Consider the following 26,529-nt stretch of genomic DNA (forward strand, 5'->3'; position numbering starts at 1 on the left):
ATATTTTAAGTTATTAAAGATAATATTTCTTGAGTTTGTGTACATGTGCAACGCTTTAATGCCACTATTGTAGTAGTTCCTGCCACTGAATAAAGCACATACTTTTTACTGAGCCACATCTCAGGTGTGGAATGGAGGTGTGGTTTTGCTAGACAGAAATGTCATTTGTGATGTTATGTCTATATTTTGGTCTATATTATGTATCTAATTCTGCTCCTTTTCTCTTTATAAAGGTGGAACTCTCCAGCAATGCTGTTTTGCACCAGATGAGACGGGATCAGGTCACAGATATGTGTCGAGCCAACAATGTGTTAGGAAGGAAACGCCGTGTACTAACTCCTAATGACCTGAAACACTTGGTGGTTGATGAATATCATGAGCTGATTTACTGTTATGTGCCAAAAGTGGCATGTACCAACTGGAAGAGGGTAATGATGGTCCTTACAGGAAGAGGTAAATACAGTGATCCCATGGAAATACCGGCAAATGTGGCTCATGTCTCCTCCAACCTCAAAACCCTTAACCAGTATAGCATTCCAGAGATCAACCATCGCTTGAAAAATTTCATGAAGTTCCTATTTGTTCGTGAACCTTTTGAGAGATTAGTTTCAGCCTACAGAAATAAATTTACCCAAAAATACAACACGTCCTTCCACAAACGCTATGGCACCAAAATAATAAGGCGGCAGCGGAAAAATGCCACCCAGGAAGCACTACTTAATGGCAGCGATGTCAAATTTGAGGAGTTTGTTGCTTATCTTATTGATCCACACACCCAAAAAGAAGAGCCCTTTAATGAGCACTGGCAAACAGTTTTTTCTCTCTGCCACCCATGCCATATCCATTATGATCTCATAGGAAAATACGAAACCTTAGAAGAAGATTCTAATTATGTCTTGCAACTGGCAGGAGTGGGTAACTATCTGAAATTTCCCACTTTTGCCAAGTCTACCAGAACTACTGATGAAATGACAGCAGAATTTTTCCAAAACATCAGTTCAGAGCACCAAACTCAACTGTATGAGGTCTACAAACTGGATTACTTAATGTTCAACTACTCAACTCCAGCCTACCTAAAACTAGAATAAAAGTCCATCCATGTCTGGCAAAGGATTTTCTTCAAGCGTGAACAGAGGGTCATTTTGTAAATTCATGGCAGGCTGAAGTGGGGTTAGGGTGGGAGGGATGATAGTGATTTATTTGTACTGCGAGCAGTGCAAACAAAATAATTTAAATTTCTTCATAAAGAAAGACTGCTCTCTTTAGAGTAAGAGGAATCTAAGCTAGTCTGAAGACACGCAAACTACTACTATGCTGTTCTCAAGTTCCGTGGCGCCTTCATGCTCTATGTAAATTGTCTATAAATTATTTATAGTTATTTAAACTATGTCTCTTGATCTGATTAAGTCTATTGTATGTCTATAAATATATATATAGATATATCTGTGTATATCTATATATAATATATTTGTATGTGTGTGTATATACATATATGTACATATGTACATATCTTCAGAGCCAAATATTAACAAATTTCAAATCCATGCTGATCCATTTAGTAATGAATTTACTATTGTCATTGGATTTACATGACCATTTTCAAAAGCTAAAACGTGTGTGTTTAGCCTTGTATACAGAATGAATATATAGTTTTATTTTGAATAGCAAACAAGTAACATTGTGTTATCTAATACATGGTGTTAATAACACTGCCCTTTTGGATTCTGTGCTTTTTTGTCAGTAATTTATTTTGTGAAGTTTAAAAATTCATACTTGGTTTATATGTTTATAATCAGGTATACATGTTTAAGAGTTCAAATTGCATAGATCCAAAAAGGCATTTCCAAATAGGTCCATTCTGATTGGTAATCATTGCAAATACATATAAAATGCAAATGTAATATGTAGTGATACCTCTTTTGTTTACAGTTTAAATAATGGACATGTAGATAATGCAGTGAACATATGGATCGCTTGGTCAAATTTAGTGTTGATACAGAATACTTGCCTTGTTCTGTAAGCCGTGGTCAAGGCTTCTTTTGGTGTAGTTAAAGATTAAGGTGTCCTTTCTCCGAGATGTGCTATCAGGTAATTTTGGATTTGTTCCTTGTATTTCAACATAGTAATTATGCAAAAATTGACATTTATTAAGTGCAATTTGTATCCAGGTGCTGCATATAACAGAGCTTTACCCCCATAAATGTATTTTGGTGCCAGTTAGTTTACATCTTTGTTAGGAGTTATAATGTTCCAAGAAAGGACTGTTATAGCAGTGTAAAATTCAGGAGGCTAAGTATAATATTAGTAGTGTAAATCTCCAGAAGTTGGAGGAAAATAGGCACTATGCGAATCTGTGGGAAATAGGCATTAGAAGGAGTACATTTTCAGCAGGTTGGACTTAGAGAAATAGAATTCAAGAAGAAAGGAAGGGCATAGTATTTGTATTATGTAAAATTTCAAGAGAAATTCCACAATATTAACTACATGAAACTTCAAGAGGATAGGCATAGTAGTCACTATGTAAAGCTCCATAGGATAGGAAAACTGCCAAGGGTGGGTTATAGTAAAAGTTGTTTAAATTCATAGCATAGGACCATGTAGTTGGTAGAGCATTTTCTACATAAAACAGGGACATAGTTAGACCTATAACTTTTTTAGACAAGTGCACTTTTTAAAAAATAAATGTGCTCCTTTAAAATACCCAGAAAGATGAAACATGTTTTCAGATAGATATTTTACATTTTCCCTTCTTCTTTTGTAATGGTCATCAAGGGTCCTCCAGGTTTAAAGTGGAAGGCCAGTCAAATACTATCTAAGCTTAAATCTGCTCCCACCCCCATTCTAAGACTTATATAACTACCCTGTAAAGACAAGATGCCTATACTTACCTGATCTGAGGGTATTCCAGTCTGGTCACATGATCAGCTCCCAGTGCTGGCTTAAGTGCAGAGGGACAGCTGACAACAGATGCACCATAGTAAGTCTATGGGTGATATTGCTGCATAGGCATTGCAGCTGTTGTCAGTGTTCTCGTTATGAAGCTGGATACTGGGAAGATCACGTGACTGGACTGGAGTGCCTTCAGAATAGGTAAGTGTAAGCATCTTTCCTTTACAGGATAGCTAGTACCGTGTTTCCCCCAAAATAAGACACTGTCTTTTATTTATTTTGGCTAAAAAAAAAAACACACTAGGTCTTATTTTTGAGGTAGGTCTTATTTTTTTAATGTCCAAGTGTGGACAGGGAGCTGCAGGCAGTTGTGGATGAGGGTTACTATGGAGAGGGCCGGACGATGACAGTTGTGAGCTGCAGTCAGGTGTTGCAGAGGTAAATTGACAGGTGAGTTTCAGACAGGGTGCAGAGATGAGCCACAGACATGGTGCAGGGGTGAGTTACAGACAGGGTGCAGGGGTGAGTTACAGACAGGGTGCAGGGGTGAGTTACAGACAAGCTGCAGGGGTGAGTTTCGGACAGAAGACGCAGGGGTGAGTTGCGGATAGGGGATGCAGAGGTGAGCTGTGGTTGGGGGAGTGCAGAGTCAAGCTGTGGCCAGGGGGTGCAGAGCTGAGCTGTGGCTAGGGGGTGGAGAGGTGGGTTGCAACTCAGCTCATCTCTGCACCCCCCCATCCTCAGCTCACCTATGCACCCTGTCTGCAACTCACCTGTCAATTTACCTCTGCAACACCTGACTGCAGCTCACCTTTGCACATCCCCCTCCAATGCCCTCATATGGTTAGCTAGCTTTGCAAAACACAGCTGTCAGCAGCTGGCCCCTCTCTATAGTAACTCCCGTTTTGGGTCCTATTTCCCCACACAGTGCACCAAGCGCACTCACTCACCGCTCCACCTCTTCCCCACTGGATGGTGATCACTCCTGGGGCATCAGCTTCCATGCATTAGGCTGCAGAATAAGATGCCTTGCCCATAAACACACTGCGACCGCAGATATCTGTTCCTTCCCTGTCCCACAGTGAGTACAGAGGTAGGGAAATTCCAAGGGAGCGTATGGTGCTGCCACTTACAAGAGGGACTGTCACAAGAGGGACTGCCACTTGCAAACACAAAAGCTGCACCTCTGTGTTTATAAGAGACAGTAGATATTGGTGTGCACAGGGCCAGTGCCGGAGGTGGTGGAACAGCATCCTGCCACATTCTGGCTGAAAAAAAGCCCTAATCACAACTAGGTCTTATTTTTGGGGTAGTTCTTATACTTTAGATATTCTAAAAAATAGTACAAGGTCTTATTTTCGGGGTAAGTATAGGGCTTAGAATGGGGGTGGGAGCAGGTTTAAGCTTTGATAGTATTTGACTGGACTTGTCTCTATATGTGCATGTTCATGCAGGAGGCTTTTAGCGTTGTATATAAGAAGACATCCCAGTCTAGCTTACATCTGGCTGGCAGGAATCATCTAGGATGAGCTCAGCTAAAGTCAATACCAAGCATGCTGTCTGCAGTTTCTCTGCAACTGCCTTTTATTCTGAGAAATGTTTAAGGGTCCTGATATTGAAGGTCTCAAATCAGCTGGGTGTGAGGAGCAACATATATAAAGTTTCTTATTATCCACATGTGCACTTATCCTTTAAAAGACTAGATGGCAGCAAATAATAGGCATTATATGAAAGGCCAGAGGGTGAGCCTTACATGGCATTCTGTAAATTCCAGGTGGAGGGTTTAGGTAGAATCAATGTTCTTCTCATCATTAGCTTTATAAGGTAACATGAAAATATACTGATAACTATTCAGTAGTTGTCATTTTCAAACCATCTTGTGGTTGTATTACCTGTGTTTCTTTAAAAGAGCCACCTCTTTTTTGCCTTAAAGCAATATTAAACCCAAAATCCAAAATTGAATGTATTGCAGCTTACCATTTCTTAGATGTGGCAGCTGCATTCGTTTCCTGTTTTGGCATGTTGCCTTTATTTTCACCTGGAGACCCAACCAATACGTCTGTTATTTTTCAACTTTCTTTAACAGACCAAGCTGTCCAGCAAAAGCAGCAGTTAGAGGGTTGAGACACACCATTTAATGCTGACAGGGGTGCTTACAATTGTCAGATTTGATTCATTTATATACATTCTTTATAGCCAAAGGAAAAAAATTGTTGCTGTAACTGCTTAAAAAGTGTTATCTGGAGTTCAGCTTTAAGTTATTAGTCAAGTCCATATAAATCTGCTAGTCCATCTAACACTCGCCTGGTTGACAATGCGGCTGCCCAAGGGTAGCTCCTTTGCTCCTACATAGAATGGAGCCACCCTATACAGGAAGAGTACTACCGGCCAGATCACTGTGTGAAAGTAGAGGGAAAAAGCCTAAAAAAAAAGAAAACATGCAGCTACTACATTTAAGGATTAAGGATTACATTTTTGTTTTTTGGTGTATTACTGCTTTAAGGTTTACCAACATGTAACTGGCAGAACTGGGGTACCCAGCTTTATGATGCTACCAGTGTTTTACCTTTTAATACCAGCCTTACTTACAATTCCTAACCACCTGACACAGCACATGAGAATGACAGAATTCCAGTTCTAACACACAATACCCTGGATTGGTTTGCCTTTTAAATATGTCTGAAAACTAAAACACATCCATATTAAGTGCCACATTGTTCTATCTTGACATGAATTTTGTAAATGTCTTTGAATTCCAAGATGCCTGGTCAAAACATCATCTGTTTCCCATTATTTACATGCAATAACTGATACAGAATACCATTAATCTCAGTAACAGGAATAACTGTGTATATAAGTGAAGGCTTGTTATATTATTTGTATGTTTTCTGGCAAGTCCTACAATTTATTGCAGTCCAGCTGCAAGCAAAGAGACAGCCTGCACCTCAGCCCCACTGGGCTTTGTATTGTCTTCCTGCTGGTCAGTAAATGCTTAGTTCCTTTGCTTTATTTTGTCCTTTTTGTTGTTCACAGATCATCATGTGATTCTAGATAATAAAGAGCCATTGACGCTGTTACTTGTTCCCTCTGAAGTGAGGCTGTGCTGTCCATATTGTTGTACATAATGTTGTTCTATAGACTTTTTTTTTTCTGGCTTTGGGTCTTTGCATCACATTGCAGAGCAACGTTTTGCATGAACCTCAAGTCTGATATACTTAAAAAAGAAGAAAAAAATCTGTAATCTACTGGAATGGCCAAAAGATAATTTATTAGTAATGTATTAAATTGTACAAAATGTTGATCAAAATAAATTCATTACTTATGCAGTGATGACTGTTGTATTTAATTCTTGATAATGTAAATGAAGCAGAAATATATACTGTGTGTGTGTGTCTATATTGCCAAAAGTATTAGGATGCCTGCTTTTACACGCACATGAACTTTAATGGCATCCCAGTCTTAGTCCATAGGGTTTAATATTGAGTTGGACCACCCTTTGTAACAGCTACAACTCTTCTGGGAAGGCTGTACACAAGGTTTAGGAATGTGTCTATGGGAATGTGTGACCATTCTTCCAGAAGCACTATTGTGAGGTCAGGCACTGATGTCGGACGAGAAGGCCTGGCTCACAGTCTCCGCTCTAATTTATCCCAAAGGTGTTCTACCGGGTTGAGGTCAGGACTCTGTGCAGGCCAGTCAAGTTCCTCCACCTCAAACTCACTCAACCATGTCTTTACGAACCTTGCTTTGTGCACTGGTGCGCAGTCATGTTGGAACAGGAAGGGGCCATCCCCAAATTGTTCCCACAAAGTTGGGAGCATGAAATTGTCCAAAATGTCTTGGTATGCTGATGCCTTAAGAGTTCCCTTCACTGGAACGAATGGGCCAAGCCCTGCCCTTAAAACCAACCCCACACTATAATCCCCACCCACCAAACTTTACACTTTGCACAATACAGTCAGGCAAGTACCATTCTCCTGGCAACCACCAAACACATTAATTGGATTGCCAGACAGAGAAGCGTGATTCGTCACTCCAGAGAGTAAGGGTTGGACGTAGCTGCTCGGCCATGGAGACCTAATCCATGAAGCTCTCTACGCACTGTTGTGCTAATCTGAAGGCCACATGAAGTTTAGAGGTCTTTATTTATTGCCTCTGCAGACAGTTGGCGACTTCTGCGCACTGTGTGCTTCAGCATGCACTGACCCCGCTCTGTCATTTTATGTGGCCTACCACTTTGTGGCTAAGTTGCTGTTGTTCCCAGTTGCTTCCACTCTGTTATAATCCCACTAACAGTTGACTGTGGAATATTTAGTAGCAAGGAAATTTCACGGATGGACTTATTGCACAGGAGGCAATCTATCACGGTACCACACTTGAATTCACTGAACTCCTGAGAGCGACCCATTCTTTCACAAATGTATGTAGAAGCAGTCTGCATGCCTAGGTGCCTGATTTTATACACCTATGGCCATGGAGTTGATTGGAACACCTGAATCCAATGATTTAGAGGGGTGTCCCAATACTTTTGGCAATATAGTGTGTGTGTGTGTATATATATATATATATATACACACACATGCAGTGTGTTATATACAAACACTGTGAGCCGATTTACATATGTGTGGTGCAGCTTGACAGCTCTGGTTTTAGTGTGAATTGAAAAGCAGTTGTTCAGTGGTTCAGGTGCAGTTCAGGTCAGTTTTCTTCAAATCCATGTGCGATTCAGAAGCGGTTTCCATAGAAATCAATGAGCCTGTACTCCACACCTGAACCAGACCGCAGTTCTCAGAAATCGGACATGACTCTTTTTCAGCCTGCACTGAATCCACACTGCCAGTGCACCAGGCATATGTGAACAAGCACCATACAAAGCAATGTTATTTCAGTTCAAAACCGCATCCAATCCACATATACAGTGGATATAAAAAGTCTACACACCCCTGTTAAAATGTCAGATTTCTGTGATGTAAAAAAAATGGACAAAGATAAATAATTTCAGAACTTTTTCCACCTTTAATGTGACATATAAACTGTACAACTCAGGTGAACAACAAACTGAAATATTTTAGGTGGAGGGAAGTAAAAATAAAAAAATAATAATATGGTTGCATAAGTGTGCACACCCTTAAACTAATACTTTGTTGAAGCACCTTTTGATTTTATTCCAGCACTCAGTCTTTTTGGGTATGAGTCTATCAGCATGGCACATCTTGACTTGGCAATATTTTCTCTTCGTTGCAAAAACACTCCAAATCTGTCAGATTGCGAGGGCATCTCCTGTGCACAGCCCTCTTCAGATCACCCCACAGATGTTCGATCCGATTCAAGTCTGGGCTCTGGCTGGGCCATACCAAAACTTTAATCTTCTGGTGAAGCCATTCCTTTGTTGATTTGGATGTATGCTTTGGGTCGTTGTCATGCTGAAAGATGGAAGTTCCTCCTCATGTTCAGCTTTCTAGCAGAAGCCTGAAGGTTTTGTGCCAATATTGACTGGTATTTGGAACTGTTCATAATTATCTCTACCTTAACTAAGGCTGAAGAAAAACAGCCCCAAAGCATGATGCTGCAACCACCATGCTTCACTGTGGGTATGGTGTTCTTTTAGTGATTTTGGAATTATGGCCAAAAAATTCAACCTTGGTTTCATCCAACCATAATACATTTTCCCACATGCTTTTGGGAGACTTCAGATGTGTTTTTGCCAGGCTTGGATGTTTTCCTTCATAAGAAAAGGCTTCTGTCTTGCCATTCTACCCCATAGCCCAGACATATGAAGAATATGGGAGATTGTTGTCACATGTACCACACAGCCAGTACTTGCCAGATATTCCTGCAGCTCCTTTAATGTTGCTGTAGGCCTCTTGGCAGCCTCCCAGACCAGTTTTCTTCTTGTCTCTTCATCAATTTTGGAGGGACATCCAGTTCTTGGTAATGTAACTGTTGCGCCATATTTTCTCCACTTGATGATGACTGTCTTCACTGTGTTCCATGGTATATCTAATGCCTTGGAAATTCTTTTGTACCCTTCTCCTAACTGATACCTTTTAACAATGAGATCCATCTGATGCTTTGGAAGCTCTCTGCAGACCATGGCTTTTGCTGTAGGATGTGACTAAGAAAATGTCAGGAAAGACCTACTAGAACAGCTGAACTTTATTTGGGGTTATTTAGAGGCACTCTAAATGATGGCAGGTGTGTACTGACTCCTATTTAACATGATTTTGAATGTGCTTTCTAAAATCTGAATAAGAGGGTGTGCACACTTATGCAACCACATTATTTGAGTTTTTATGTTTACTCCCCCCCTAAAAGATTTCAGTTTGTTGTTCAATTGTTGTTTATAGGTCACTTTAAAGGTGGAAAAAGTTCTGAAATAATTTATCTTTGTCTCATTTTTTTACATCACAGAAACCTGACATTTTAACAGAGGTGTGTAGACTTTTTATATCCTCTGTAAGTGAAACGGCACTGTATGTGAAGATGCAAGAAAGGCCCCTTTCACACATACGTTCTGATTGAGTCTGCATGTCCATTTTTCAGGCAGACCCGTTAGGACCCTCCATTCTCCTCTATGGAGTGTAGGCCGTTTACACCCAAACTACATCCAATCAGATGCACTAAAAACATATGAATGGGGATCCATTCCCTTTCCGTCCAGTGGATCGGATGGCGCTGTAAACAGACAAACAGTCCATTTACATCTGACCCCCATAAAGCGGGCTGTGTCCGTGTCCGCTCTGCATAAGTGGAGTGGACACGGACCTGTCATTCACCTGCTCAGTGGAGGAATCAGTGGACAGATACCTTAGTGATCAAGTAAATCACAGGCAGGGTCCTCCCTGTGTGAAAGCAGCCAAATCTGTTTGAAATGTTTTATTACACAAGATATATAAATGTGTTGGATGTTAAACTCACTTGGTCACAAGTCCATTCTGATGTAGAAAAGGTTCTTCTATAAAGAAATCTAGAAATATAGGGGTCTTTTCACTGCTGAACAATTCTTCAGAATATTGAAATCTTTAGATTAGCATGGAAAGCAGCCTTGAAGTGGTTCTAGAGCCCACATTTTTTTACCTTAATGCATTCCCTGCATTCGGGTCAAGTTCTATACACTAAACATTTAAATACTGTCCAATTCCTGTTCTAATATTCTCAGACAGTTGTACATGTTGAGTGGATGCCTGGACTTGTTAATATATCACAAACTACCGTGCCTCTAGGCTACAAGACACAACAGGGTTTATTTACTAAAGCTGAAGAGTGCAAAATCAGACTCCCTTCTGCATAGAAACCAATCAGCTTCTAACCTCAGCTTATTCAATGAAGCTTTGGCAATGAAACCTGGAAGCTGATTGGTTTCTATGCAGAAGGGAGTCTGACTTCGCATTCTCCAGCTTTAGTAAATAAACCCCAACATGTCTGAGTAGTCCTGTGCAGTTATATTTCTAATGAATCCCAGGAAACCCTTTAATGTCCTTTTCATGTGAATGGGCCTAATCCATCCCAGTTTCTACTTTGAGAAGATTGACTCACTTATTTCAATTTAAGCAAACCTTTACTGAGAGAAGCATGAGAGTTGTCATTACTGACCTCCTGAAAATGTTAGTTGCCTGGCTATTGGCGCTATATAAGTACCTGTAATAAATCCATTATTTTTACGGTACTTTTATACTGGCTTCAATACATTCTGATCTGGAACAAATATGTCAAGCAGGCATAAATCCCTATCCACATACTTGTTCTGGGTCAGTGACTGAAAGCAATGGCAAAACTGGCAGAATATGAAGTAGCAATGGCAATGTTTCTCTCAGGACAGGTGTCCTAAACGTTATTGCGGGGGAAAAATACAAAAATCAAGCACTTTAAGCCTGGTTTCACATATATGCGGTTCGGTACATCACATGTGATTCGCACAGGAACCGCACCGCATTCCTGTGCAAATTACATGCGAAATGTATGCGGTGTGATTGGAGCCATACATTTTGTATGGCTCTAATTGCACCGCACTCACAACAAAAAGGTGCAGAACCCCTTTTTTGGTTCACACCTATGTGATCTGATTCTGCACATCGCACCGCATTTTGCGGACCGATTTCTGGGTGTTGTTAGCTTAACATACACACCTGCAGCGGTTTGTGTGAACGGGGTGCAATTCTGATGCAGTGTGGAATTTGCACAGAAAACACTGCAAATTCCGCATTGCATCAGTGTGAACCAGGGCTGAATGCTTGCAGTGTTTGTCTTTCCCATAATTAATTTGTATTCACTTGCAATGTGCCTTTAAACCTTCCTTAAAACACTGACTAGTTGATTTCCCACAGCACAGCTTCCTGCCTCCTAGCATACAGTGAGGAGCAGAAGTATTTGAACACCCTGCGATTTTGCAAGTTCTCCCACTTAGAAATCATGGAGGGGTCTGAAATTCACGTTGTAGGTGCATTCCCACTCTGAGAGACAGAATTAAAAAAAAAATTAGGAAATCACATTGTATGATTTTTAAAGAATTTATTCGTCTTGCACTGCTGAACATAAGTATTTGAATGCCTAAGAAACAGCAAGAATTCTGGCTCTCAAAGACCTGTTACTGTGACTTTAAAAAGTCCACCTCTACTCCACTCATTAATCTAGCTTAGTAGCACCTGTCTGAGCTCTAAAGACACCTGTCCACCCCACAGTCAGTCAGATGCCAACTACTACCATGGGCAAGACCAATGAGCTGTCAAAAGACACCAGAGACAAAATTGTGGACCTCTACAAGGCTGGAAAAGGCTACGGGGCAATTTCCAAGCAGCTTGGTGAAAATAGATCAACTGTTGGAGCAATTGTTAGAAAATGGAAGAGGCTAAAGACGACTGTCAGTCTACCTCGGACTGGGGCTCCATGCAAGAGCTCACCTCGTGGGGTATCACTGATGATAAGAAAGGTGAGGAATCAGCCCAGAACTACAAGAGGAGCTGGTCAATGAGAGCTGGGACCACAGTTTCAAAGGTCACTGTCGGTAGAACACCATACCGTCATGGATTCAAATCATGCATTGCACGGAAGGTTCTCCTGCTCAAGTCATCACATGTCCAGGCCTGTCTGAAGTTTGCCAATGACCATCTGGATGATCCAGAGGAGGCATGGGAGAAAGTCATGTGGTCAGATGAGACCAAAGTAGAACTTTTTGGTCTAAACTTTACTCGTCGTGTTTGGAGGAAAAAGAATGATGAGTTGCATCCCAAGAACACCATCCCTACTGTGAAGCATGGGGGTGGTAACATCATGCTTTGGGGGTGCTTTTCTGCGAAGGGGACAAGACGACTGCACTGTATTAAGGAGAGGATGAATGAGGCCATTTATTGTGAGATTTTGAGCAACAACCTCCTTCCCTCAGTCAGAGCATTGAAGATGGGTCGTGGCTGGGTCTTCCAACATGACAATGACCCGAAGAACACAGCCAGGATAACCAAGGAGTGGCTCCGTAAGAAGCATATCAAGGTTCTGGAGTGGCCTAGCCAGTCTCCAGACCTAAATCCAATAGAACATCTTTGGAGGGAGCTGAAACTCCGTGTTGCTCAGTGACAGCCCCGAAACCTGACAGATCTAGAGGAGATCTGTGTGGAGGAGTGGGCAAAAATCCCTGTTGCAGTGTGTGCAAACCTGGTCAAGAACTACAGGAAATGTTTGACCTCCGTAATTGCAACCAAAGGCTTCTGTACCAAATATTTACACTGATTTTCTCAGGTGTTCAAATACTTATGTTCAGCAGTGCAGGACAAATAAATTCTTTAAAAATCATACAATGTGATTTCCTGAATTTTTTTTTCAAATTCTGTTTCTCAGAGTGGGAATGCACCTACAAATGTGAATTTCAGACCCCTCCATGATTTCTAAGTGGGAGAACTTGCAAAATCGCAGGGTGTTCAAATACTTCTGTTCCTCACTGTATCATATCATTCTCATTTTTTTAAAGTGCCTAATTACTGTGCTGGCCTAGCTCCTCTTCCCCTCACTTGAGTGACGGCTTTAAAACTGCTGGAGCTGCTGATATTGCATCCAAGGTGGAGGCACCAAGCAGCAGTCTCAGGGCTTTTGGCTGTCTAAAAAAGTGAAGGTTTTACAGATAAATAACATGTCTAACATATGTAAATTGCACAGATAACCTTACTGGAAGATTTTTGTTGAAATGAACGGCCTGGTGACAGGGCTTCTTTAAACAGAGCAAAGGTGATATACATTGTGATTCTATTACATGGAGATGGGGAAGGGCCACTATTAGTTCTCAGGTCCATAGAGCAAACATAACAACAATGCTTGCTCTAACTTTACACCAGTGGTCTCCAAACCATGGCACGGGGGCCAGATACGGCCCTTTGCTTGCCTTTATCTGATTCTTAGGGCACCATTTCATCCATTGATACCAACAATCGGGCATAACACCTTCCAATAACACCAGTGATGGGGCACAATTCCTCCCAATAACAATGACCCCCTTTTTAGACAGCGCTGATTGACCCTGTGCTGCTCACTTGCACCCTCCCAAAGAAAAAAAGAAAACACTAGCAATACACACCAAACTGAGCATGTGCAGAGTGACTTCTAGAGCATTGTACTATCAGCAGGTGGATTGGGGAATGTGGAAGAAGGGGAGGATCAGAGAAGACAGGATCTAACAGCTTTTTTTACACAATGTGGAGGATTAGCCCCTTAGTTTCCACAGTGAGTATAACAAGCATACTTTACTGACTGATTTTACTGTTGTGGGTTTAGGAACACTTTTTAGTGCATCTAAGGTGGTCTGCGTTATACAGTCAGTTCCATAAATATTGGGACATTGACACAATTCTATACACCACCACAACGGATTTTAAATGAAACAAACAAGATGTGCTTTAACTGCAGACTGTCAGCTTTAATTTGAGGGTATTTACATCCAAATCAGGTGAACGGTGTAGGAATTACAACAGTTTGCATATGTGCCTCCCACTTGCTAAGGGACCAAACGTAATGGGACAATTGGCTTCTCAGCTGTTCCATGGCCAGGTGTGTGTTATTCCCTCATTATCCCAATTACAATGAGCAGATAAAAGCTCCAGAGTTCATTTCAAGTGTGCTATTTGCATTTGGAATCTGTTGCTGTCAACTCTCAAGATGAGATCCAAAGAGCTGTCACTATCAGTGAAGCAAGCCATCATTAGGCTGAAAAAACAAAACAAACCCAACAGAGAGATAGCAAAAACATTAGGTGTGGCCAAAACAACTGTTTGGAACATTCTTAAAAAGAAGGAACGCACCGGTGAGCTCAACAACACCAAAAGACCCGGAAGACCACAGAAAACAACTGTGGTGGATGACCGAAGAATTCTTTCCCTGGTGAAGAAAACACCCTTCACAACAGTTGGCCAGATCAAGAACACTCTCCAGGAGGTAGGTGTATGTGTCAAAGTCAACAATCAAGAGAAGACTTCACCAGAGTGAATACAGAGGATTCACCACAAAATGTAAACCATTGGTGAGCCTCAAAAAACAGGAAGGCCAGATTTGAAAAATAAAAGCCTTCACAGTTCTGGAACAACATCCTATGGACAGATGAGACCAAGATCAACTTGTACCAGAGTGATGGGAAGAGAAGAGTATGGAGAAGAAAAGGAACTGCTCATGATCCTAAGCATACCACCTCATCAGTGAAGCATGGTGGTGGTAGTGTCATGGCGTGGGCATGTATGGCTGCCAATGGAACTGGTTCTCTTGTATTTATTGATAATGTGACTACTGACAAAAGCAGCAGGATGAATTCTGAAGTGTTTCGGGCAATATTATCTGCTCATATTCAGCCAAATGCTTCAGAACTAATTGGACGCCGCTTCACAGTGCAGATGGACAATGACCCAAAGCATACTGCAACAGCAACCAAAGAGTTTTTTAAGGGAAAGAAGTGGAATGTTATGCAATGGCCAAGTCAATCACCTGACCTGAATCTGACTGAGCATGCATTTCACTTGCTGAAGACAAAACTGAAGGGAAAATGCCCCAAGAACAAGCAGGAACTGAAGACAGTTGCAGTAGAGGCCTGGCAGAGCATCCCCAGGGATGAAACCCAGCGTCTGGTGATGTCTATGCGTTCCAGACTTCAGGCTGTAATTGACTTCAAAGGATTTACAACCAAGTATTAAAAAGTGAAAGTTTGATTTATGATTATTATTCTGTCCCATTACTTTTGGTCCCTTAACAAGTGGGAGACACATATGCAAACTGTTGTAATTCCTACACCGTTCACATGATTTGGATGTAAATACCCTCAAATTAAAGCTGACAGTCTGCAGTTAAAGCACATCGTGTTCATTTAATTTCAAATCCATTGTGGTGGTGTATAGAGCCAAAAATGTTAGAATTGTGTCGATGTCCCAATATTTATGGAGCTGACTGTAGCTCTATTTAAGAAGCTCACTTCTGCTTTTTAGAAATAAAATAGCTCTTGAGTCTCAATTACAATTTTACTGTTTATTAGCAAGTAAAATAACAGCCTAATACTGCAATTTACAGCTTAAACCGTCATTTGTATTAAGCTGAAAGCTGCAGTGTTATGCCATTTAATGCATTTGCTAATATGAAAGGGATATTCCCAAGCAGCAGCTGAGCCCCAGGATGTTTTGTTTTTGGATTGATGCTGGTTGATGGACCCTGGTGTGCCTGAAGAGCTACTGCAAGGAACACGAAATCATTATCCTAAAGCCATCTGCAAACTCTATTCTATGACGAGGTCTGCATTCTCTGTCTCTGCAAATGTGGAAGGTGCGAGTCCAGTGAAAGTCATTTCAATGTGTTTATAAACCAGCCATTGTAAAGGTGAGTCACTTTGCTTTATTGATTTATTGTTATATTTTAGAGCACCAATTTGATTTTAACCACTTATCCTCTGGAAAATGTTACCCCCTTTCTGACCAGTTTATTTTTTTACTGTACGGCAATGTGCTACTTTAACTGACAATTGAGGAGTCATGCAATGCCGTACCCAAACACAATTTATATCACACAAATAGAGCTTTCTTTTGGTGGTATTTGATCACCTCTTGGATTTTTTATTATAGAAACTAAAAAAAAAAGACCGGAAATTTTGAAGAAAATGTATATATATATTTTACTTTCTGCTATAAAGCATATCCAAAATAAAAAAAACAAAGCTTAATAAGTTTTGGCCAAAATGTATTCTGTATGTCCTTGGTAAAAAAAAAAATCTCAATAAGTGAAAGGTATAGAATCAACAAATTGTGGGATATATACTAGAATTTTTAGTTATTTATTTAATTTTTTTTTAAATATTTTTTTTAACTTCAATATTTTTATTGAGAATTGGTTTACAGTGGTATGCATAGGAACAATAACATTTCCGCCCACATGGCGAAATGGTGAGAATAAACAAAGTCATAGAACATATAAGCATATATATAAAAACCAGCATTCTCACCAGGTAGCAAACGTTCCAACAGACGATGGACAAGGGTATTGCCAGAGAAATTAACCACCAATATAAAACCCCAATTCAAAAGAAAAATTGTTAAGAATAGGGAGATCAAAAGAAAAGAGCTAGGATAAGACAAGGAGGAGAGAAGAAAAGAAAAAGACCAAAAAAAAAAAGGGGGGGGGAAGAGGGAGAAAATGAGAGAGTCAGCGTTGTTAAGCAATGGAGATATATCTGATCCATGGCTCTTACATTCCCTCAAATCTAGATTCATCATTATTGACAATGCTAGTTAACTTATCATTTCCCATTATCCAATTAGGTTTTTGTTTAACCCCGTCTAGCGGAATCAATGATTGTCTCCAACTTCTAGCTATGGTAATACGTGCCGCCAGTAAGAGGTAATAAATTAGTTTAGTTGATTTTTTGGGAACGGTAGTAGGTAGTAGATGAAATAAGGCCACTTCCGGTGTCCTACGAATATTAATTCCCATAACCGAGTGGATAAAATTAAACATTCAAATCCAAAATCTATTCACTACCAGACATTTCCACCAAATATGGAACATAGTTCCCTCTTGTCTGCAGTGCCGGAAGCAATTAGGTGATACTGAAGGACATATTTTAGCGAGGCGCGTAGGAACCAAGTACCAACGAAGTAGCGTTTTGTAATTGGATTCAATAAGAGCAGTATTAATCGATATCTTTGATAGAGAATGAGCCACAGTCTGCCAAGTTTCCAGATCTAAGGAGCTATTCAAGTCCCTTTCCCATTGAGTCATATAGGATAATTTAGTGAGAGGATAGACAATGGACAAACGACCCCTCATCAACCCAGTTGCCCCACAGGAGACTTCTAAAGGAGTGAATGTACAAGGTTCCGCGATTAATTTAAGTTTGCTAGAGATAAATGAGATAATTTGATAATAGCGAAACAATTCTCCGCGAGGCATCTGGTACGGCGTCCGAAAATACTGGAGAGAACGAGGACGAAGTCCATCCAGGAAGTCTCCAATATGCAGCAAACCCTTATTCAACCGCCATTGAAATACTGATGGTGACACCCCAGCAATAAACTCAGGATTATAAAAAACTGGAGCTAATGGAGTATGTGGGGAGAAGAAAGGTTTGCGAGCCCGCCATCTGTCCCAAACCATCAACGAATAGGACAGCGTAGGACACAAAATAAGAGGACGTAAGCAACTGGGGAGCCACATAAGAGCACCAATAGCATAAGGATGGCAGGATAAGGCCTCAATGCCAACCCACTGGGGGACATAACCCCTGGCTGTAGTACAAGTTAACTGTGCTATCTGAGCTGCATGAAAATAAGCTAGGAGATTAGGAAGTCCCAAACTGCCATGCCTCTTTAGGGAAAAGAGAGTAGACCTCTTGACCCTAGGACGCTTTCCCCTCCAGATAAATCTAGAGACTGCAGCCTGTAATAGTAGCAGTTCCCGTTTGGGAACCATGATCGGTAACTTCCTAAAGTAGTACAATAGGCGTGGTAAAAAAAGTCATTTTAATAGAGTGGATTCTACCAAACCAGGAAAGTGGGAGATCCTGCCATTCTAGTAAATAAGATTTAAGTCGCTTGAAGAGCGGAAGATAATTGGTCTTGTACAAGGATGAAAAAGATTTTGTTAGTTGAATCCCCAAATAGGGAAGAGAACGAGGGGCCCACTGGAAATCAAAATTGTCCTGAAGGTAACGAACCTCCGAGTCAGGCAACAAAATATTTAAGGCAATTGTTTTAGAGGAATTAAGAGTAAGACCGGAGGCCTCTGAGAAACGATGAAACAGGTGAAAGAGACCGGATAAAGAAGTGCGAGGATCAGATATGTACATAAGGACATCATCAGCAAATAGAGCGCATTTATGATCCCGCTGACCGCAGCGGATGCCCGAAATAGTGGGATCAGAACAAATGGCGATCACAAGCAGTTCCATTGCCAGAGCGAATAATAGTGGAGAGAGAGGACAACCCTGTCTAGTTCCACGCCCTATCGATAGGGAGGCTGACTTATAACCACGAATGGAAACTTGAGCCGAAGGATTAGAATAGAGGGCCCGTAGAAGAAGGGGGGTCGTAAAAGAAGGGCCAAACCCAAACCTATCTAACATCTGAAATAGGTAGTCCCACGATAGACTGTCAAACGCTTTATGAATATCCAGCGATAACAATAAAATTTCCCTCTGTGAAGATTTGTCCCAGTTAGAATGTACGGCTGACAGCAAAGCTAAAGTCCTGCGAATTTGGTCTGATGTTTGTCAACCGCTGATAAATCCTGAATGATCATCATGAACATACAGTGCTAGGAATTTATGGAGGTGTAAGGTCAAAATTTTAGTGAGAATCTTCAGATCACAATTAATTAATGAGATGGGCCGGAAATTGGAAACTATAGAAACATCTTTGAGGGGTTTGGGGATGACACTAATGAAAGCCTTATTTTCGTTGGGGGGGGCACCAGTCGCCCATCCCGTAGATAATTAAAATATTGAACCATATGGGGAACCAGGATATCAGGGAAAACTTTGTAATAATTGTGAGGAAGACCCGGTCCTGGGGATTTATAAGGAGCAAAAGATTTCAAAGCATCCCTAATCTCTTCACACGAAATGGGCCGTTCCATCGATTCCCTATGAGCCTCCTGGAGACAGGGAAGAGAAACAGAACTCAAGAAGGAGTCGAAAGACAAAGAAGCACCTCCCTGAAGCGTACTATAAAGTTCAGTGTAAAAAGAGTGAAATTTCCGAAGAATCTTACCCGGATCTTGGGATCCCGTCTAATCTGAGCTTAGGAAGGGCCGTTTGAAAATGTCTGGGAGTCAACTTGCGGGCCAATAAGGTACCAGGTCTATCCCTCCAAGTAAAAAATTTATGGTTAGACCATCGTAGTTGTTTATCAGCCGTAGTAGTAAGACAAAGATTTAGTTCCAGCCAGGCTTGATCCAATTTAAGCAACAAGTCTGGACTGGGGTTTTGCTTATGCTGGGCAACCATGTCAGAATATGCTTGAGTTTTGGTGGCTAGAAGGTCATTTCAGGCTTTTTAAGTCGTGAAGAGAGCTGAATAATAAACCCCCTAACCGAGGCCTAATGGGCTGCCCAGTTACTGGCCGGGTTCATATCCTCTGACTTATTAAGTTCAAAGTACATTTGTAAGTGAGAGGAGATGTCCTGACAATAGGAAGAATTACCCAAAATAGATTCATTAAGGCGCCAACAATAAGCAGTCCTACCGGATGACAATGTTATAGAAATCGGGTCATGGTCGGACCAAGGCGTGGAGAGGATTTTAGCAGTGAAGAGTCTAGGGAGTGAATGTGTATGAAGAAATATATGGTCAATGCGAGAATAACAATTATGAGCCCTAGTATTTTATTTTTTTATACTAGTAATGGTGATGATCCGTGAGTTATAACGGGACTATGATAGTGCGGCAGGCAATCTGACGCTAATTGACGCTGGAGGGAACTGACTAACTGCCACTGACATCATCAGTGACAATTATACAGTGATCAGTGCTAATAATATGCATTATCACTGTACTAAGTACACTGGGCAGGAGGTGGTTTACATCTAGGGTGATCAAGTGGTTAAATGTGTGCCTAACAAGTGTTTATGTGTATACTGTGTGTTGCTTTTACTGGGGATCTACTTGTTTTCAAGGAGGTTCACCCTCTCTATTTGTCCTGTTTACCTTTATCATTGAAATTGAAAGTAAAAGAAAAACCCAAATTTTGGGTTGTCTCCAGAAAAGTAATAGAGGAAAACTTTCCAATGAGGACAGTTGTCTGGTGACCTGGGGGTCCCCAAGGAATTCCCTTCATTTGCATGGATTTCGTCTCACTTCCTGTTTGGTTATGGGATAGGAAGTGAAGGGAAATTGAACACAGATGGCAAAAAACAATCTGACAGGGCTTATAACCCTCCCTTACTCTATCCAAAAATGTAAAAAAAAAATGTTGCCTATAGTTCTACTTTAGAGCTATTTCAGTACTCATTCAAGTATTTTTCATATTGAAAATACCTTTTGTCTGGAATTCCTGAAAAATAAATATGCTCCCTGGTATGTGAGTGTGCCTAGGCACTCGTGTGCCTACAGCCTCGTAGCTGTATATCTGTAGAAGGAAATGTAGACACCTCTGGCCTCCTTGCTGGAAGTTCAGACATGAGGAAGTAAAGCCCTGCCTCTGCCAAGATAATCACCTCCACATAGAACCAATAAAGGACAAGGCATGGTAGGCCATTAATGGGAACCAGATCAGTTGCAGGGAGATAGGGCAGGCAATACTGGTGACTAGTCCTTTGTGTTCTGCCTTTATTTTTCTTTTTTTTTGGGCACAGCTTCCAGAGTTCTGTTCCTCTTTAAGCCATCGATTAGCACATCCTGTGGCACATTTTATAGGCACACTTAGGCCTGTCATACATGGGTCGAAATTTGTCTAATTTTTTGTCCGAACATCAGACCTAAATATAATCGGTCGATTTTCACTCTGTTAGTGGGTCAATGGTACCGGACGATTTTCATGGTTCCTCCCCTTTTCAGTGATCAGGCATGTTGGAAAAATCACGAAAAACAACCGATTTTTGACTCAATGATGGTCAAATCGTACGATCGTACAAAAAAGAATATGCGCATGAGCTGAGACCTGGAAAGAACAGAAGTTTCGCCTGTTATATGGGGTGACCTTTATGACTTGGTCGGCCGATTTTCGAAATCATTGATGGTACCATCAGATTACAGAGCGAACGACATTTTCGATTTTCGAACGAAGGAAGGAAAATGGTTCGGAAATCGAACCATGTATGGCCTGCATTAGTATACAATTATATATTGCAGTATCATCTACTCCATACTAGATGTATAAAATCTGTGTAATACATAATAGTCATGATAGTGTAGAAAATATTAGAATTTTATACATTTTGCTTCTTGATGAAAGCAAGCTCATTTAAACCAGAAAAATTATTTCTGGTAATTTATTCTACAGAGTTTGCTGTTTCATGAAACAAATGTAAATTATTGATGACTGGTACTTTGCTAAATTGAGTACAAAAGTTCTGTGTGTGCTGGATGTAAAATCATGATACCGAATGAATGCAAATTAAGCTTTCTGTACTTTAATTATTTCAGTCCTTCCAGAAAAAAAAAGAGTTTCAACTTTTAATCACAGATAGGACACAACTTTTATTATAAAAAGATGCAAAAACTGCATATAGGACTCTGTTACAAATATTTTACGATTGCTTAAAAGATGTGTTTAAGAAGCCTACCAGCCTTACTTTCTGCAAAGTATAGGCCTGCCTTCCTGAATAATATGGACTACACTAAGAAGCTATGTATGAGCATTCTGTAACCACAAATAAATTCCCCTGTTTTTGAATTTATAGTATAGGACAGTTTAAATAGTACCAAATACTTTAAATTTGTAGTGCAAACAAGTTTCTTGAGACAAATGTAACACAGGGTAATAAACTATTATAACCCAAATAGTTCAAGAAGTCACATATTGGTAGCTGCATCCTCTGTTCTACTCCTTGCCACTTGCAATAACTTCTGGCCAAGGAGTGTCCTTTTCACAAGCCTCCAGATCATAGTATTCAGGCCCTTTCCATCAGCCCTTGCACTAGTTCACGTGCATGGCTATTCATTTTTTTTTCAAGAGTAGACACTGAACCCATTGTTGACTCCAAAAGACAACAAAGGGAAGACCCAAACAGACCCAATCCCAGGAGTGTGCAAGATAGGGTGGCTTGATGTAGCACTGAGAGAGAATGCAGCCACCGTGAAACCGCAATTGGGGCGGGACAGTAAACAGGGACCTTATTGAAACTGCATGAAGGGCATTGTTACAGACAGGTTTAGGATCGATACCAAGAAAATGTTTTTAACAGCATTTCAAAAGCATTAAAAAAAAGAAGGTGTTAATATTACTTTAACTTGTAAAGAGTTTTCTCACTATGGTCTGGGAGTGAGCTCAGGAAACCCATAAAAAATGTAAGTTTTTGTACTTGAAGACATGTGTATGTACAATATATCCAAGAAGATATATTCAAAATATATGTCTACTTTTATAGTCAAGCTTACAAACAATTATGGAAATTGAGACTAACAGGATTGTCCTCAGTCTGACACTGGAGAAGAGGTGATGACCATTTCATGAGCAGTTTAGAGATATTCAAGTTGATTAAAAAAAGTAACTGAGAACCCAAATATAGAAAAGGTGATTGTATGATTGCGATCTATGCACACGTCACTGAGAACCTCATTCATCTATCCATTAAATAAGTACAAAATATAAGCAATCCCAAAAAGCAATTAAATTGTATCCATGGGCAAAACAGATCATTTATATTCCAGAACAATATTTGGTGTCGTGTCCATTAAAATACTGACTAAGAGATGAAATCTTAAAGTATAATGGGATGTTCCAGAAACGTGAACATTCCACTGTTTGTTTCACCCATACAGTATTATACACCAATACAATCTGACGAAATTAGAAATATGTAATTTGTACTTCAAAGCAATGATACGTGTATGCTTTTTTGTAAGGACACTGTATTCTTTGCTTATGGGGGGGGGGTTCTGCATAACAAATATACAACTAAGAACATCACATACGATTGATATTGTAATTGTTGGCCTGACAGAAGCACTAAGCTCCAGATACAAGAAGCTTACTTAAAATTGTCAGGCAGGCACATTACATGCTAAGCTGTTTACTGTAGTTTGACTCTGTGTGTAAATGGTGAGGATTATATTATATTTGTTTTCTAAAATGGAAAGAATGAGTTGGCATTGAGGAGACAGCTAAAAATACACAGAATCTGGAAAATGTTGACTGTTTGCAATAAACTGGTTGTTAGGATGCAAGTGAATCCCATAATCAACCACAGTTTGTAAAGTGCATAGTAGATAAACTTTAAAACTGTATATGTGGAGTGTTTATAAGTCTGTATTTATATATATATACAGTGCTCAAACAAATTAAAGGAACACTTTGAAAACACATCAGATCACAATGGGGAAAAATATCATGCTGGATCTCTCTACTGATATGGACTGGGTAATGTTTTAGGAACATAAGGATGCCCCTTCGTTTGATGGAAATGAAAATTATCAACCTAAAGAGGACTGAATTTAAAGACACCCCGAAAATCAAAGTGAAAAAATGATCCAGCAGGCTAGTCCATTTTGCTGAAATTTCAATGCAGCAACTCAAAATGGAACTCAGTAGTTTGTATGGCACCCTGTGCTTGTATACATGCCTGACAACGTCGGGACATGATCCTAATGAGGCGACAGATAGTGTCCTGGGATATTTCCTCCCAGATCTGGACCAGGGCTTCACTGAGCTCCTGGACAGTCTGAGGTACAACCTGGTGGCGTCAGATGGACCGAAACATGATATCCCAGAGGTGTTCTATTGGATTTAGATCAGAGGAGTGGGGGGCCATTCAATAGTATTAATCCTTCATCCTCCAGAAACTGCCTGCATACTCTCGCCACATGTCAGGGTGCCATTGTCTAGCCTGTAGGGGTCTGTGCGTGCCTCCATGGATATGCCTCCCCAGACCATCACTGACCCACCACCAAAACAGTCATGCTGAATGACGTTACAGGCAGCATAACATTCTCCATGGCTTCTCCAGACCCTTTCACGTCTGTCACATGTGCTCAGGGTGAACCTGCTATCATCTGGGAAAAGCACAGGGCACCAGTGGCAGACCTGCTAATTCTGGTGTTCAATGGCAACTGCCCATGGAGCTCAATGGTGCCGGGCAGTGAGCACAGGGCCCACTAGAGGACATTGGGCCCTCAGGCCACCCTTATGAAGTCTGTTTCTGATTGTTTGGTCAGAGACATTCACACCAGTGACTGCTGGAGATCATTATGTAGGGCTCTGGCAGTTTTCATTCTGTTCTTGCTTTCACAAAGGAACAGATACTGGTCCTGCTGATGGGTTAAGGACCTTCTACGGCCCTGTCCAGCCCTCCTAGTTTAAGTGCCTGCCTCCTGGAATCTCCTCCATTATCTTGAGACTGTACAGAGAAACACAGCAAACCTTCTGGCAATGGCACGTATTGATGTGCCATCCTGGAGGAGTTTGACTGCCTGTGCAACCTCTGTAGGGTCCAGGTATTGCCTCATGCTACCAGTAGTGGCACTGACCATAGCCAAATGCAAAACTAGTGAAAAACAGTCAGAAAAGAAGAGTAGGGAAAAAAATGTCAGTGGCCTCCACCTGTAAACCCATTCCTGTTTTGGGGGTCATCTTAATTTCATGAACACCAAAGCAGCTTAAACTGATTAACAACCCCCTCTGCTACTTAACTGACCAGATCAGTATCCAAGGCGTTTAATTGACTTGATGCTATATTCAGATTAAAAAGTGTTCCTTTAATTTTTCTGAGCAGTATATATATATATATATATATATATATACACACACACACACACATATACACACACACAACATTGACAGATGGATGGTCTGTCACTGTGTAAAGATGCAGACATTACCTGTTTCAGTATGGAAAGCGTCTTTGAACAGGTGTGGAGCTGATTGGAGTCTGGTGGGTGTTTCTTATGAAACAGAGCATTCTCTAGTCCAGGGTTTCTCAGCCAGGGTTCCATGGAACCTTAGGGTTCCTCCAGAGGTTGCTATGGGTTCTTTGAGCAATGAGAAATTTCTGATTCTCAGATACATTTCTACTGATACCAATGATCTTTTTAGCTATCTGTAAGGGGGGAATTCTTCCCAATGACAAGTGTTAGGAGCATTCTTCCCACTGACCATCACACTAGTGTCTCATGAGTTTTAGACATAGACATTTTTGCAGGGGTTCCCTGAGACCAGAAAACTATTTCAGGGGTTCCTCTGTGTTGAAAAGGTAGAGAAAGGCTGCTCTAGTCAGTGATTGCTCCTATGTGCTGCAAGAGCAAGTTAAAGCCTGACACCTCTGAGGAAACTGTGTTCAGGTGACATAAGCAGACATACCATTGAGCCAGACTAACACCAGGAGGCTGAAAAAATGGCTGTCTATTGTTCTGCTAAACAACCCCTACATGGGAAGAGCAGTGTATTACTTTGACATGTAGATGAATAAAAATTAGTGGAAAGCCCTAAAACACAAGTTAACAAGTAGACAGAATTCCTTCAAACTCTACATTTGAAGGACACACCGTGTATTTACAGTGTGTGTGCGTGTATATATATATATATATATATATATATATGTATATATATACACACACACACACACACACACTGGCCACTTTATTAGGTACACCTTGCTAGTGCAAAGAAAATATCCCCTACGCCATTACACCACCAACACTAGCCTGAGCCTTTGATACAAGGCAGGATGGATCCATGCTTTCATGTTGTTTACGCCAAATTCTGGCCCTATCTTCTGCATGCACAGCAACCAGTCTTCCCTCTGACATCAACAAGGCATTTCCATCCACACACAGAATATTTTCTCTTTTTTGGACCATTCTCTGTAAACCCTAGAGATGGTTGTGTGTGAATATCCCAGATTATAAGCAGTTTTTGATACACTCAGACCAGCCTGTCTGGCACCAACAACCATGCCACATTCAAAGTCACTTAAATCTCCTTTTTTCCCCATTCTGATGCTCGGATTGAACTTCAGCAAGTTCTCTTCACCACATCTAGATGCCTGAATGCATGGAGTTGCTGCCATGTGATTGGCTGATTAGCAATTTGTGTTACCAAGCAATTGAACAGGTGTACCTAATAAAGGGGTCGGTAAGTGTATATATATATATATATATAATCTTACTGTTACAGCTGCCTCATAGGAGACACATTCTATTCAGCCACATGTAGGCAACCTATTAAAATCAATGACAGGCAGACAACTGCACAGATCTCCAAACCAAGCAGAACACAGGCAGACACTTGTGTATGCCTACATGAATGAGGCCTTAGAGTCAAAAATGTGGTTTCAAAAGTCAGAAAATATAGTACATTTAGTACAGATTACTTATAATAAGCGTATTATAAGGTACCATTCTTTCCCATGTCTCAGGGGCAGTGCCTGTTGTGACATCTCTGTCCCTTGGAAATGAGCACAAGTACCATTGCAATGCATGGGTCCGAACTCAAGTCACATTGTGCTGCGGGCTCTATTCTTAGCCCCCTGCTTTGCTACCAG

General features: G+C 40.8%; 1 protein-coding gene across 2 annotated transcripts in view; it reads left to right on the plus strand.

Annotated features, from left to right (window-relative positions):
- Nucleotides 1-6,215, plus strand: part of CHST11 (carbohydrate sulfotransferase 11) — a 271,547-nt gene extending 265,332 nt beyond the window's left edge. For both annotated transcript variants that reach the window (XM_089651840.1, XM_089651841.1), the window contains exon 3: nucleotides 234-6,215. In XM_089651840.1, coding sequence (XP_089507966.1) covers nucleotides 234-1,088 — 855 coding nt within the window. In that variant the 3' untranslated portion in view covers nucleotides 1,089-6,215. The remainder of the gene's footprint in view (nucleotides 1-233) is intronic.
- Nucleotides 6,216-26,529: the final 20,314 nt, after the last annotated feature.

This window comes from Staurois parvus, unplaced genomic scaffold (assembly GCF_062004578.1).
Source record: "Staurois parvus isolate SC_StPar_1 unplaced genomic scaffold, SC_StPar_1.0 ptg000025l, whole genome shotgun sequence".
NCBI lineage: Eukaryota > Metazoa > Chordata > Amphibia > Anura > Ranidae > Staurois > Staurois parvus.